General features: G+C 57.8%; 1 protein-coding gene across 1 annotated transcript in view; it reads right to left on the bottom strand.

The window, feature by feature from the left end:
• PTPRN2 (protein tyrosine phosphatase receptor type N2) overlaps window positions 1–13,960 on the bottom strand; it is a 472,364-nt gene that overhangs the window by 402,203 nt on the left and 56,201 nt on the right. Inside the window, exon 4 of the mRNA XM_068972473.1 lies at window positions 7,744–7,903. Within this exon, the coding sequence (XP_068828574.1) occupies window positions 7,744–7,903 (160 nt within the window). The remainder of the gene's footprint in view (window positions 1–7,743; window positions 7,904–13,960) is intronic.

The following is a 13,960-nucleotide window of genomic DNA, read 5'->3' on the forward strand; positions in this document are numbered from 1 at the left end:
AGTCGGGCTCCTTCCTCCCATGGAAGTCCGCCGGCCCCAGTCCCAGATCACTCAATTACGAGTTCAGCCTGCCAGAGCCTGCAGGCTCTCAGGTGCCACAAGCCAGCAGACGCTGAGTGAAGGGGATTTCTGTGTATACACTGGTCACTCACGCTCGTCAGATATTCTCTTGTGCCAAGCATCCAAAACAAATTAGGAAGCCCAAATTGGGCCATCTTTTGACCATATAACAAACATTTCCTCCAGTTTGTCTCACAGCCTGAAGGCAGCATTGACAAGCACGCTGATCAAGGCACCCTTGCTGCAGGCGTGACGAAGCATGAAGCGGTGGGGCTGTCCACAGGCTGCCCAGCGAGGCAGCCCCACAGTGCACGGGGGCGGCAAGGTCTGGGGGCTGGAGGGAGCCTCAAAGCCCCCGCTTCCAGAGCATTAACGGGGCGCTCACCCTGCCTTCTTGCGCTCAGGCCGTAGAGGGCGAAGCTAGCCAGCTTCTCCTGGTCTCTCTCAGCACAGTGGAGGGGCTATCAGGGCGCCACACTTCAGGCTCTACGTGCCCTGCCCACTTCCCGCGCTGGTAGCTGGCAGGTGTCATTCCTGCTGACAGCGCTGTCCCCAGGGCAGCGTTCCTCCGTCCGGGGGAGCCCCACGCTGGCCCCTCTCTGACCACAGTGGCGCTGTGTCCAGGGCAGGTGTTCCTCCGTCCAGAGCCCCACGCTGGCCCCTCTCTGACCACGGCGGTGCTGTGTCCAGGGCAGGCGTTCCTCTGTCCAGAGCCCCATGCTGGCCCCTCTCTGACCACAGTGGCGCTGTGTCCAGGGCAGGTGTTCTTCCGTCCAGAGCCCCACGCCGGCCCCTCTCTGACCACGGCGGTGCTGTGTCCAGGGCAGGCGTTCCTCTGTCCGGGGGAGCCTCACACTGGCCCCTCTCTGACCACGGCGGCGCTGTGTCCAGGGCAGGCATTCCTCCGTCTAGAGCCCCACGCCGGCCCCTCTCTGACCACGGTGCCTGTGCTGTCTCCGCTGTGCATGCTATCAGCTTCTAGAGCTCACTAAACCTGAGGTTGAAGAGGTGTTTAATTCCAAACCACAGGGGCGACGATTTCCGCAGGCTTACAGCAATGCGAACCCTGGGTGTTCATTTCCGAACGTCTGCCCGTGATGTCACATTAAGTGGCTTGGAACTGGTCTCAAAGACCACAGATGACAGGAAGCGTGTGTGGTGTCCCCCCCGCCCCCGCCTTCCCTCACCTCTGCTCCAGCACACCCTCCTCCCTCTCTGTCCTCCTCAGCTGCACCCACAGCCTCACGCCTGGGGTCAGAGGGCCCAGGGGATGCTCCGAGGCAGGCAGCCGCTGCCTCCTGTGTGCCCAGGTCAGCGCGAGGTGGGCGCAGGCGTGCCGCCTGCAGGGTCTGCCCGGAGGACTCAGGATGACGGTCGCAGCGTGGGTGGCATTTTCCGAGCGCCAGGGCCAGGCCAGGCTTTGACTTGACGTATTTCCCTTCTTTCTGACCCTCTCAGCCACCCTCGCATAGAGACATGACTACCCTCATTTCCTGGATTAGGAGACAAGCTCTCTGGGAAGGGGGTCCCAGCTGGGATGCGGCCCCAGGCCTGGCTTCGGGCAGAGCCCTAGGGAAGCAGGCCCAACCAGCAGGCTGCCTGCTGGAAAATGCAGAACTGCACTCAGCGGGTCTGAAGGAGGCAACTCGGGGACCTTGTTTTGGCTTAAAAGGAATAAACATGTGAAAGCTGAACAACAACTCCAGGCCCGAGCTCTGTGCTTCCCACCTGACTGCAGTTTTCCTCCGAGGCTATGTGTCCTTGCCGTCACGCACTTTTCTTCCACATAAGCTAAAAACCTCACGGCGCGTGTTAATTATTTTGCCTTAAACACACAATTGTTTTTGTCCAGAAATTTACATGTATTATGCGGGTTTCTCATTCCTGGTTGCTCGCCAGTTTCCTATTTCTGGTTGTTTTCTTCCCCTTAGCAGATACTGGTGTCTCTGCGTCAATTTTCTTTGAGCTGAAGAATGTCTGTCAGCACGTCTGAGGCATGAGGCTTCCAGACACAGGCTCTCCCCGTTCCCCCTACGGCTGAGAACAGCGCAGGATTCAAGTCGACAGGGTTTTGTCCCCTTTCTGTTGGTTCCACTGTTTTCTGGTCTGCTAACGAGACGCGAGACATCGTCCTTATCAACAGCCCCCGGATGTAAGGCATCTGTTTACCTGAAGATACCGCTAAGGTTTTCTCTCTATCTGTGGCTTTCCCCCGGTTGCTTATGATATGCCTGGCTTTTGTTTTCTCTGTATTTATGCTGCTTGAGGCTCAGTCAGTTTCCTGCGTCATGTTTTGATTAGCTTTATCAGTTTTTGGGAAAACACCAGCCACGACTGCTTTCCCCATTTCTTCTGTGTCCTCCTCGTCCTCTTTCCCATGCAGGGTCCCGAACATACAGGCCTGCGTGACATGGCACCCCGTGTCCTGGGGCCTTGTTCCACCTCGCACGCTTTCTCTGTGCTTTTTCTTTTACTTCTGACCACGTCTACTGACCCGACTTGAGATTCACTGACGCTCCTCTCTGCTGCGGCTAGTCTGTCGTTCAGCTCCTCAGGCGAGTTCTTCACCTCTGATCTTCCTTTAATTTCTGGCATTTCCATTTGCTTCTTTTCACTGTCTCCATCTCCTGCTGTGATTTTCCACTTGCTCATTCATGTTTTTTCACCTTTCCCACTCAATCCTTTAACATGTTTACCTTGCTTATTAAGATGACCTTTTCTAGTAATCCCAACACCCGGGTCATATCTGGCTCTCCTCCTGCCAACGCTTCAGTCTCTCGACCAGAGTGACGTGCTGTCGCTCCTCCACGCATCTCCCGACTTCTGGCTGTATGTTGGATCAGTCACACATAACTGGGATTGTACGTTTGATTGTTGCATGAATAAGCAATGGAGACCAAAGCAAATCATATTTAACCCTTCTTCTCTCCATCCGAGTCCACAGAATCTGTCACTGAAATGGATGAGGACTTTGTTGCCGAGTCGGTCAGATCCGGTCACTCCTCCCCACAGTAATGCTGAGGGCAGGCTCAGGGCTCAAGTCCAAGCTGGAGCCAGCCCTGAGTGCTGCCTCATGCTTTACAGACAGCCGCCAGCTTTCTGAACCTGGAGCTCTCTCTGATTCACAGCGCCACAGGACATGTGCAAGAAACTTCTTTCCCTGGCTTTCTGCACCCTACACATCAATCTTTCTCCACCATGCTGCCTCATCCAAAGCTTTCAAGGGGGGAGGTGTGCTCAGCAGGGCTTGGCGCCCCTTGGAAGGACATCTCTCAGCGTCTGTCCCTTCTCCCAGCTCCCATCTCGGGCACTCGGTGCTCTGTGTAGCCTGACTCTGGGCTCTACCCTCACGCTAGTCTCCACTAAAATCAGCTCCTTAAAAACCTCAGCACATTCTCCCTGCATCCCCCCATGGCCCCTGCCTGCAGGGAAGTCTCTGGGTCTCTTCTTCCCTAGAAGGATCCCCTCCCTTTCTGAATTTAGTTCTTTCAGGCTCTTTGTATTCTCAGCCCCCTGGGCTTTTTCCTTTAAGGCTATGGTTTAGCAGCTCACCTGGCTTGTTCCTATTGTCAGAGTGGACTAGGGTGGCCTCTTGACATTCTGCCCTTTGAGATAATCCAAACATCTTCAACTGCTGACTTCTGGTTGTTTGTCCAACGCCCATCCTCTAGGAAGCCCCTGACCCCAAATGCCCATCCGGCTCGAGGTCAGCCAGTCATTAGGACTAAACGACACAGTTCAGCACAGTAAATTCACGGCTCTTCTCGGACGATCACGACAGCTGCATGTCTGATGACGGTCGTGACAGCTGCATGTCTGATGACGGTCGTGACAGCTGCATGTCTGATGACGGTCGTGACAGCTGCATGTCTGATGACGGTCGTGACAGCTGCATGTCTGATGACGGTCGTGACAGCTGCATGTCTGATGACGGTCGTGACAGCTGCATGTCTGATGACGGTCGTGACAGCTGCATGTCTGATGACGGTCGTGACAGCTGCATGTCTGATGATGGTCGTGACAGTTACATGTCTGATGACGATCACGACAGCTGCATGTCTGATGACTGTCGTGACAGTTACATGTCTGATGACGGTCGTGACAGCTGCATGTCTGATGATGGTCGTGACAGCTGCATGTCTGATGACGGTCGTGACAGCTGCATGTCTGATGACGGTCGTGACAGTTACATGTCTGATGACGATCACGACAGCTGCATGTCTGATGACTGTCGTGACAGTTACATGTCTGATGACGGTCGTGACAGCTGCATGTCTGATGACGGTCGTGACAGCTGCATGTCTGATGACGGTCGTGACAGCTGTGTGCTTGCTGACGTGTACACAGGAAAGATGATGCATGGAGCAGTCCACTGGACACTGGCTGCATCATCAGCGTAGAAAGCTTACGCTTCCAGCTGAGATATGTCATCAGCTGACGGGGCTGCGGAGATCAGCCAGCACCGCCCAAAGCCCTGGCCGGGTCTGCACCAACGCTCCTCACACCAGAGTCCACGTCAGCTCATCGGAGACATGACCAGGGCTTTCTCCTCAGTTAAACTCTGGACAGAGAAGATAATTTCTAGGCTTTTGCACCTTTCTTACATATCAAGAAGCATCTATCTCACACAGACTAAAAACGCCCGAGCCAGAAGCCAGTGTGGAGAAGCCGCTGTCAACACAGCATAGCAATACCCGAGCCTAAGCCGCCGAGCGCTCCTTTTCTGAACCATGCTTGTGACCATCCTGCTCAAACAGCCGCGTGGTGAGATGAGCGCAGAGAGTCGTTCAAACTGGGCGCTTCTGAGAGGGGAGGGCCCGCTGGACTGCAGGGAGCATCAGCCGAACCCAGCACCGCCCAGGCAGGAGCCTGGGCGCCGCCATTCCTGGCTGGGCGTTCCAAAGACTGCGGAAGCCAGGCCTGCTGGCCGGTGGCGGCTGCTGAAGGCGGCTGGACAGGACCTTGGTGTGTCAGCGGCCGTGTGTCCTGAGACAGAGAGAGGCCTGGGGCACGGGCGTCCTCTCGCGGGCAGCCCAGGGCGCAGGGCGCAGCCCCGGGAGGAACGACCGGTGCCAGCAGAGAGCGGCGGCTCCCCCTTGATGGGGTGGGTGCCGGACAGCCGGCCCGGGGCTGGGCCCTCCGAGCTGGGGCGGGCGCTGAGGCTCTGGGTAAAGCCCAGGGTCAGAGCCTGGTCCCCGAGAGGCGGGCAGAGCTGAGCGCGCGTTCCTGGGCTCCGGCACGGCCCCTCCCAGAGGACCGAGGCCCCGCCTGCCACGCCCCGCCTGGCCGCCGTCACCCCTAACCCCGGTCTCCTGGGCGCCGACAGCCAGCCGGGGTCCAGGGGGCAACGCTGCCCACGTGTGTTTCCAGTTCTGGGGCCAGAGCTCACGCCACAGAGCGCCCAAAACTGAATGAGAAACGGGCCGACGGGCTCGGGACTGACCTCCACGGGCCGCCGCGCCCGCCGGGACCTGGGCTCAAGGCTTCCTTCGGCGCCACCAACACCTCAGCAGGAAGGCCCGTCCAGCTGCTTCGCGGGGAGACTTGACCGGAACGCCTTCCGCGCAGACTTCTCCCGCGCCTGTCGCTGCGCTGCGTCCCCGCCTCCTCATCGCGCGCACTCCACGCGGGTCGCTCGTTACTGACGGCTCGTGCCCGCCGCCCAGGCACCCGCCCCGGGGTCCCCACGACCGAGTCGGGACGCCCACGGCCGGAGCCGAGGTCGGGCTGGTAAAGACTCGCCAGGCCCCTGGAGGGAGCCCCAGACGATTTCTGTTTTACGTTCTCAAATCCCCAGCATCAAGAGGGCGAGGAGCGAGGCTGGCTTCCTGCTGTGAGAGGAGACGGAGTCCATCCCGGCCTGCGGTGTGCCGGGCAGCGGCCTCGCCCCTGGGTGCTGGGCGGGCTGGGGCACAGATCAGATTTTCTTCGTGAGCAGGCCGCGCCCCTGTGAGTCTCTCGTGGAGCCAAGCACGCCTCTGAGCATCCAGCAGATGGCTTTCAGACTTGACCTGGTTTCCGTTTAGTCTCTAAAACAGGGATGACTATTTGCAGAAACTGCACTGAACTGAGCCCTGGGCTGAGAGCTTCATCCTCCCACTGACGTCCCGACCATCACTGCCCAACGTCACGGCAGGATCCGGGAGGACAGAGAAGAGGCGTGGCCTCCCGAAGCGGCACAGCGCCAGCGGAGGAGCCGCAGCGTCGGAACCTCGGGCACCTCGTGCGCTGCCCGCCGTCGGCCCCCAGGACAGGGTCTTGGCGTCGATGCAGCCCCACGGTACCCAGCTCGGTGTCTGCTTCACAGAAAGTGCAAGGTGGAAAACCCGAGTTTAACATTAAGATACACAGTGTGGTGCTCGCTTCAGCAGCCCTGCATGCATGCTAAGTCGCTTCAGTCGTGTCCGACTCTGTGCGGCCCTATGGACAGCAGCCCTCCAGGCTCCGCTGTGCACGGGATGCTCCAGGCAAGAATGCTGGAGTGGGCTGCCACATCCGCTGAAATACAGTGTCCATGCGGCCGGGCCAGTAGGGGTGCGGCCTGCGCAGAGGAGCTCGCAGGCGGGAGCTTTCAACCCGCCCTCCGCCCCTCCCCGCTCAGGCGGCTCCCCGGAGCAGGGGGCCTCGGGCTGGAGTGGGGATGAGACCCTCCCTCTTTGTGCGACTCCCCTCCCGGCCCTGCGCTCGGCGCCCCGCGCCCCACACGGCCGCCCTGCATGGCCCCAGAGCCCGAAGCCGGGAGGGGTCTGAGAACCGGGCTGACGAGAGCCGCTCGGGCTGCGGAACCCAGGGAACCGAGTCAGCGCCCCTTCTCCGGGAGCTACGAACAGGGAAAAGCTGCCGCCCCGTGAGGCTGCGGAAAGGGGCGTGTTTGCCACCAACACGCAGCGCCGAGCTGGCCAGAGGGACACAGCGCTGCGGACTGGCCCAACCTGCCTCCGGGGCCCTGGGCGCGGCCTGGGGCGGGGCTGGGCGAGTGACCGGACCAAAGCTCGAGGTGTTCATCCGCCTTCCGGGCGGCCTCTGGGGTCAGACTCAAGGCCGAGTTCTGCAGGCGGCGCCGCCCTCCCGAGCACGCGGACCTGGGTGCTGCCCCCAGAGTCCCTCCTCGGGATGCGTGAGGGCCCCGGACGCCACCTCTAGGCCATGCTGCCCCAGGCAAGTCGAAAGCTGGCAGCGCCGCTGTAAGCGCTGTCATGAAAGCACACCTTCTTTCCCATCCAGAAGGTTACGAGACTGCTCGTTGCGTCTGTAAACTGTTCTTTTCCATGGGCTTCGAGTCCCGGAGGGCTCCAGAGCAGACTGGCCCCGCTGCAGAAGGAACTCCCACCCGAGGGCCTGACAGCTGGCACACAGGACGCCCCGAAGGAGGAGTGCCCACGTCCGTTGGAGTGCACTCAGTTGCTGGGCACCCCCAACAGGAGGGCCCACAGCTGTTGGGGGCCGTAGGAGTACGCGGGTGCACACAGGCCCTCCAGGGGGTGGAGAGGTGCCCTGTCCTTCCACCCTGGCCCCCACTCGCCCCGGACACAGGGGGAGAGCCCAGAGGGGCTGCAGGCATGGGAAATGTCCCCTGTGTGCACCTGGACAACGAAACGCCCCGACCCCGGGGCTGCAGGGGTCACCACCCCGACTGCAGGGCCACGAGGGTCACCACCCCGACCTGAGGGCTGCGAGGCTCACCTGGGCAGGTGGCCTGTCCAGCTCCGGCCCCGGGAGCGCGTCGGCGGTGGCAGCCTGGGACAGGGCCTCCAGGTAGGGCAGGTAGCGCTGCAGGGCCTCGGCCAGCATGCCGTCCTCCAGGCTGAGGCTCCGCTCGTCCGGGATGCTCTGCTTCGAGCTCCTGCGAAGGAGAGGGAGGTGTCAGGCGGTCCGCGGCCACAGCGCTGGCTCCACCCGCGGAGCTCACGGCAGGCACGGGGGCGGCAGGGCCGTGTGGGCACTCAGGCGCCAGGCCAGGCGACGAGGGCCTGACCCGCCACTCACACCGCCCACGGCGGGGCCCTGTCTGCACCCAAGCCTGGTGCTGGCACACAGGGGGACCTGGTGAGCGACCCCGACTTCCTTTCTCAGCAGCCGCCCCGCCACTGGGGGCAGAGGCAAGCCGGAGTGGGGAGTCGGCCAGCACTTACTAAGTGCAGGGAGAACCTCAGCGGCAGAGAGGCTTCCCGGGCGGGGAGGGGAGACTGGTGAGCCCGGGGCCTGCCGCCCCCTGCCCTGGGCCTGTCTCTGTCAGTGGCCTCCCCTCCGCTCCCCACCCGGTGCCGAGGAGCAGGCACACGGAGTGAGAAGGTCGTGTTCACCCACCTCCCGGAAGCGGGGACCACAGGGGTCCGCAGGGCATCGGCATGCTAGTCAGCTGACAGGGAGATGACCCCGGGCCCTCCTGGCACCCCAGTGTGACCACAAAAGGCAGGCAGCAATCCCGGGAAGCTGCCTGGAGTAAGGGACCTTGTTCTTGTGGGTTTTCTGCATGGGGCCTCGGCCACAGTCAGCACTGGAAAACAGTGTCCGCTGAACAAATGAGCTTGGAAACATGTGGTAGACTCAGGTGACGTCGAGTTAGTGCAGAACCCGTGTCCCCACCGCTGACCTCGCAGAGGGCACCTCTCCAGCATCAGGAAGGGCAGCCCTGTGACCAGACTCTGCTGTCACTGGGGGTGAGTTTAGGACAACCAATGGCTGCCTGCGGTGAAAGGCAGTGACGCAGGTCATGAACTTACTCGGGGAAAAAAAATGTCCTGTTTCCTTTTTCTTTAATGAAAATGCATTTTAAAATCATGTAAAACACAGTACTCAGCCCCTGTCGGACTCAGACAACTGCAGGCGCCGTCTGTGGGCAAAGGAGTGGGCAGGCTCCCGAGGCGGCCGCACACGGCTCACAGCGCGCTCTGCGGGTGCCCGGCAGCGGGTGGCGACCGAGAGCCGCGGCCTGCGGACGGTGGCCCCGGTGTCCTCGCGGCTGCTAGGTGCGCTTGGCGCTCACACAGGTGAACGCTGGGTTTCACCTGTGCTGTTCTCGCGTTCACTGCTGGAAGTGCCCCAGAGGTTGGAGGAGGCTAGCCCGGCCCCCCAGCAGAGGCCGAGGGCGAGTGTGCGTCTGATGACTGCCTTATTTGTCCCGTCCTTCCCCTGGTGTTTGTGTTTGCAGAGACGTGGCTTTGCAGGAACAGCTGGATTTTCATGTTTCCTTACAAACGCATGTAGTGTGGTAAAAGTCGTGACACCTGCGGGAAAGGGCGGGCAGAAGTGAGCCTGCGGCGCCCCCAGCCAGGCGGGGAGGGCGGCGGAGTGTGCGGGGAGGCCGTGGACACAGCGAGCAACAGAGAACCAGCTGCCTCTGCGCGCCGGGAGCTGACAGCAGGGCTGGCCTCGCTCTACGGCCGGAAGGCGGCCTGCAGCCTGTGTGCAGAGAGGAGTGCCCGCCTGCCTGGGTCTCCTGTGGGAGACCTGCGCCAGCCCCGGAGCCCCGAGGGTCAGGGCTCTGGAGCCTGTTATCACCGCCGCCCTCTTCTCCGAGCTCCCTGGGACCAGAGTCTGCACAGCTCAGACCCAACTGAGGGAGCTCCCTGGGTGCCCAGGCAGGATCTTGCTGGGCTCGAGGGCCCAGCCCCCGCCCCCCCGGCCTGGTGTCTTCTCGGACAGCAACCTGAAGAGGAGGGATCTGACCCATCGTCCAGGTGAGAGGGCGAGGCCTGGCGCATCCCTGGGTCTCACGATGATGCCAGCTCTGGTTGTGCCTGGAAACCGCAGTCAAAGCTGAGCTTCCTCCATGTGAGCGTCTCGCATGTATGTGTCTGTGTGTCTGTGTGTGTGTCTGTGTGTCTATTTGTGTCTGTGTGCGTGTCTGTGTGTTCCTAAGTGTGTATGTATCTAAGTGTGTGTGCTGTGTGTCTGTCTGTGTGTCTGTTTGTGTGCCTGTGTGTCTCTTTGTCTGTGTGTCTGTATGTGTGTCTGTGTGTTCCTAAGTGTGTATGTGTATGTAGCCAAGTGTGTGCCTGTGTGTGTCTGTGTGTCTATGTGTGCGTGTCTGCGTGTCTATGTGTGCGTGTCTGTGTGTTCCTAAGCGTGTATGTATCTAAGTGTGTGTGCCTGTGTGTCTATTTGTCTGTGTGTGTGTCTGTGTGTCTGTGTGTGTCTGTGTGTTCCTAAGTGTGTATGTGTATGTAGCCAAGTGTGTGCCTGTGTGCCTGTGTGTGTCTGTGTGTTGTGCAGGTGGTGGGTTAGGCTGTGCTACTAACAACCATATCCACTTTCAGTGACCAGGGAGCAATGTTTTAAGTACTCTGCTCCAAACGTGACTGTTACCTACACATGGTAACAAACACCTGTCACCTCCATGTGGGTCTTTGCTGTGGTTTAGACACACTCTGGGCATGTTCCCTGGTGTCTGAGATGATAGAGAATCTGCCTGGAGTGCAGGAGACCTGGGTTCCATCCCTGGGTCGGGAAGATCCCCTGGAGAAAGGAATGGCTACCCATTGCAGTTTTCTTGCCTTGAAAGTTCCATGGACAGAGGGGCTGGCGGGCTACAGTCCATGGGGTTGCAAGAGTCACACACGACTGCGTGGCTGACGCTCCAGCAGTGTATGGGGTGCAGGTGGGTGTGATTTCCCACTTGGGGTTGCGGAGAACAGGCTCCTGGCCACTGTTTCCACAGGGAAAGTCTGGTTCTCAAGAACAGGCCACTGGTGTGAGGGGCTCGATACCCGTGTGTATTTCACACAAACTGGGACCTACAGAAAATCTTCACATTTGAGCTTAATTATCACAATTAACAAAACTGTCCTGTTATTATTTCTGAAGCCTTTTCGAGCTACGGTGGCTCAGACTTAACAGGACGTAAACGATCAGGAGCCACATGGTTCTTTGCATCTCAAATCATGGCTATAGCTCACCTGACCATGTTTTAATGGATGAAATTTCATGTTCTGTGTTGTCAGAGTGATTTAACTGAAGTCAGTTTACGTTTCTGGCACTTTGTCTATTGTTCTCACTAATTGCTAATCAATGCAAATAGAACCACCTCATAAATGTGCCTTTAAATTGTCTTACTCATCTTCCCGGGTGTCTGTGCTAGAGGACTGTTCGCGACACTCTAACACAGAACAGCGACGGGCACAGCCGTCACCATGCTGTGAGGTGTTGCAGGAATTAGCTGGCAGCCTGACTTCTGCCCTGTCATTCTCCTGAAGCGGATCAAAACTTTGTAAGAGTCCATTTTCTACCTCGGAAGAGCAAGCGTGTCGTCTCCACTGGTCACTTTCCCACTCCGTGCACTGACCTTCAGGCGCCAATAACATGGGCTGCTTTACGCTGTCCCTCAGTTTGCTAGAGGAGAAACTCTGAATTATAAGTAGAATTGTTGCAAAGAGCACACCGCAGCCTGGCTCTCACTCCCTTTGTCCACAACCCTAACCCATCTCACCATCATTTATTTTTGGAAATGGTTATTTCTAACCGTTTTATTTTTCATGGAAGCAGAGCTCACAACTCAGTCACGTCCTCTGTGGAACAAAGGGCAAGCAGGATTCTGGGCACTGTGGTGACTCCTGAAGCAACCAAGTGTCACGCGATCTTTCACCCGCTCCTTCTTTAGTCACCAGCTCTGGGCTAGATGCCCCCCTGGACACGGTCCATGCCAGCTGCCAGGGCTGCGCCGGGACAGAGGCGGGGCGCCCAAAGGTGGGATTCCTCCTCCAAGAGTAACTCAGACCTGTCACTTCAAAACCTACCTGGAGAGCCTAGGGGCGACGGCTGCGGACTAAGTGTAAAGTGAGAGACTCAGCTGCAAACACCAAAGGGGATGGAAGCAGAGTCACAGTCACGGGGGAGAAGGGGCAGAGAAGGTAGGGGTCTCGCAGAGATGCCCCAGGGGCTCTAAGAATGCCACCCGCCAATCAGAGCATCCAAAGGGCAGGCTTTTAGAGAATGAATTAGGCAGCAGAACCCAGGGGACACAGGCATGGCAATACCAGTCGTAGAAAAGTGGGATCAAGACAAAGAGCAATAAAGACGACAAAGGCTCCATCTAAACCACAGCAGGCGTGACGCCCACAGCGAGGAGGGGATGCCGGGAGCTGAAGTCAGAATCCCAGTGTGCGAAGCGAAATACGCTAGAAATGGACGCGCAGCTTACGGAAACAAGGGTTTGCCCGAGGCGTTTCAATGAGTCAAAATGTAAATAAAGAATTTGACTCTGAATAATTTATATTTATACATAGTTATAAATTTTATGTCTAATTTAACCATCTATAAAAATGTGCACTCTTATATAGTGGATACAAGGTTTTTAAGCATCCACTGAAAATTCATAAACGTGGTATAAACTAGGCCACAAAGAAATCCCAAATTTCTAAAAAGAAAAAGCTGAACGTGTCACATTCTCTGATGAAAACGCAGTAAAAGCAGACAGTCATTTAAACTCTAAAGGACATACGACTCAGACAGAATGCAAGCCTGCACTCGCTGCTCCCGCAGGGCACACAGCCGCAGTGGCAGACAGTCGAGAACAAAGGCAAACGGCCTGTCGGCGCTGCAGGATGACGCCAGGGCCACGCTCACAGGCGAATGCACGGCCTTACGTGATGAAAGAATAAGGGCGAACTTTCGGCTCCAGAGTTTCATCTAAAAGAGAAACGATAGTAGACCCAATGATAGTAGAAAGAGGAAAGCCCAGGAGATAACTCTTTATAAACTGTGTTAAAGGGTAAAGGTAGAAGTCAATGGCAAAGTGTGATAACCACACATGCAATGAGCAAGTCTTAAGTGACAGCAGTACTGTGATCACACTAAGTCAACACATTTGGGAATCCCTGTGAAAAGGATGAGAGTGCTCTGCAGAAATGTGAATGCTCCAAATTCACACAGTGAGACCTGTGAGCGTATTTCACCAATAACCTGAGAAGAATGGAAGTGGTACGGGGTTTAACCACATAGAAAGATCATTTAAAGTATATACTGGGCAGCAGACAGTTCAACACCAAAGAAAATGTAGCAGAAGGTTTTTGAAAAGAAGGAACATTATTCCATGCGTATCCACGTGCATTACTGTGTGTGTATGTTTGTTTCCTGACAAACACTGATTCCCATTCCGGCTGCTGAGTCACCAGCAGACGCCCAACGGGACACGCGGCATCTCCAATAAGGGAGCTCCTTGCAAAGACACAGCAGGACCGGGAGAACCACAAGCTCACGGCGGAGAACGGCCGGGTCTAGGGAGGGAGGGCTTGAAGAGGCAGAGCGGGGGTCCGAGGGGCCGTGATCCGAGGTGGGTGTGCTGCCAGCCCTGCCCGCCAGCCGGGGGTAAGTCTGCCCAAACCCGCCGAGCCTGAGGCCAACGCCTGCTGGTTGCCAGGAAGCCCGTCTCCTGGGGTGGAGTATGGGGGAGTGGCTACTGGGGAGCATCCCAGCGTGCCACCCCCGGCACGAGGCTCCGCCTTTAGAGCCAGACGGTTGGTTTATTCGGGTTCAACACCCTTGAGAAAGACATGACCCATCCAGCCCAGGAGGCTATGAGCCCAGTTCCACTGGCGACCACACCTCATTGACGGGTAGAACAGACCACAAATCTGCTTCTCCAGAGCGGGGCACGTGAAGAGCTACCAGCCTTACACAGAAGACTCCACACGGAGAGAAACAGCCCAGGAACATACAGAAACACTTCTGTACGGACCCCGATCGTGCACAGGAAGTCCACGGAGAAAACTCCAACCTCTTCATGTGTGTATTTTTAAACTTTCGATCTCACATGTAATCTAAAAAGCCACGTTGTTTTTCATAGCGAATGGGCAATTGTTTTAAGTGACAGTATCACCAGTGGTAAGAACGTGGCCACCTGGGTGTTGCCCTCGTCCCTGCTGTGTGTCCCGGTCCCCCCACCCCCCTGTGCCGTGGCCTC

This window comes from Capricornis sumatraensis, chromosome 5 (assembly GCF_032405125.1).
Source record: "Capricornis sumatraensis isolate serow.1 chromosome 5, serow.2, whole genome shotgun sequence".
In the NCBI taxonomy this organism is placed as follows: domain Eukaryota; kingdom Metazoa; phylum Chordata; class Mammalia; order Artiodactyla; family Bovidae; genus Capricornis; species Capricornis sumatraensis.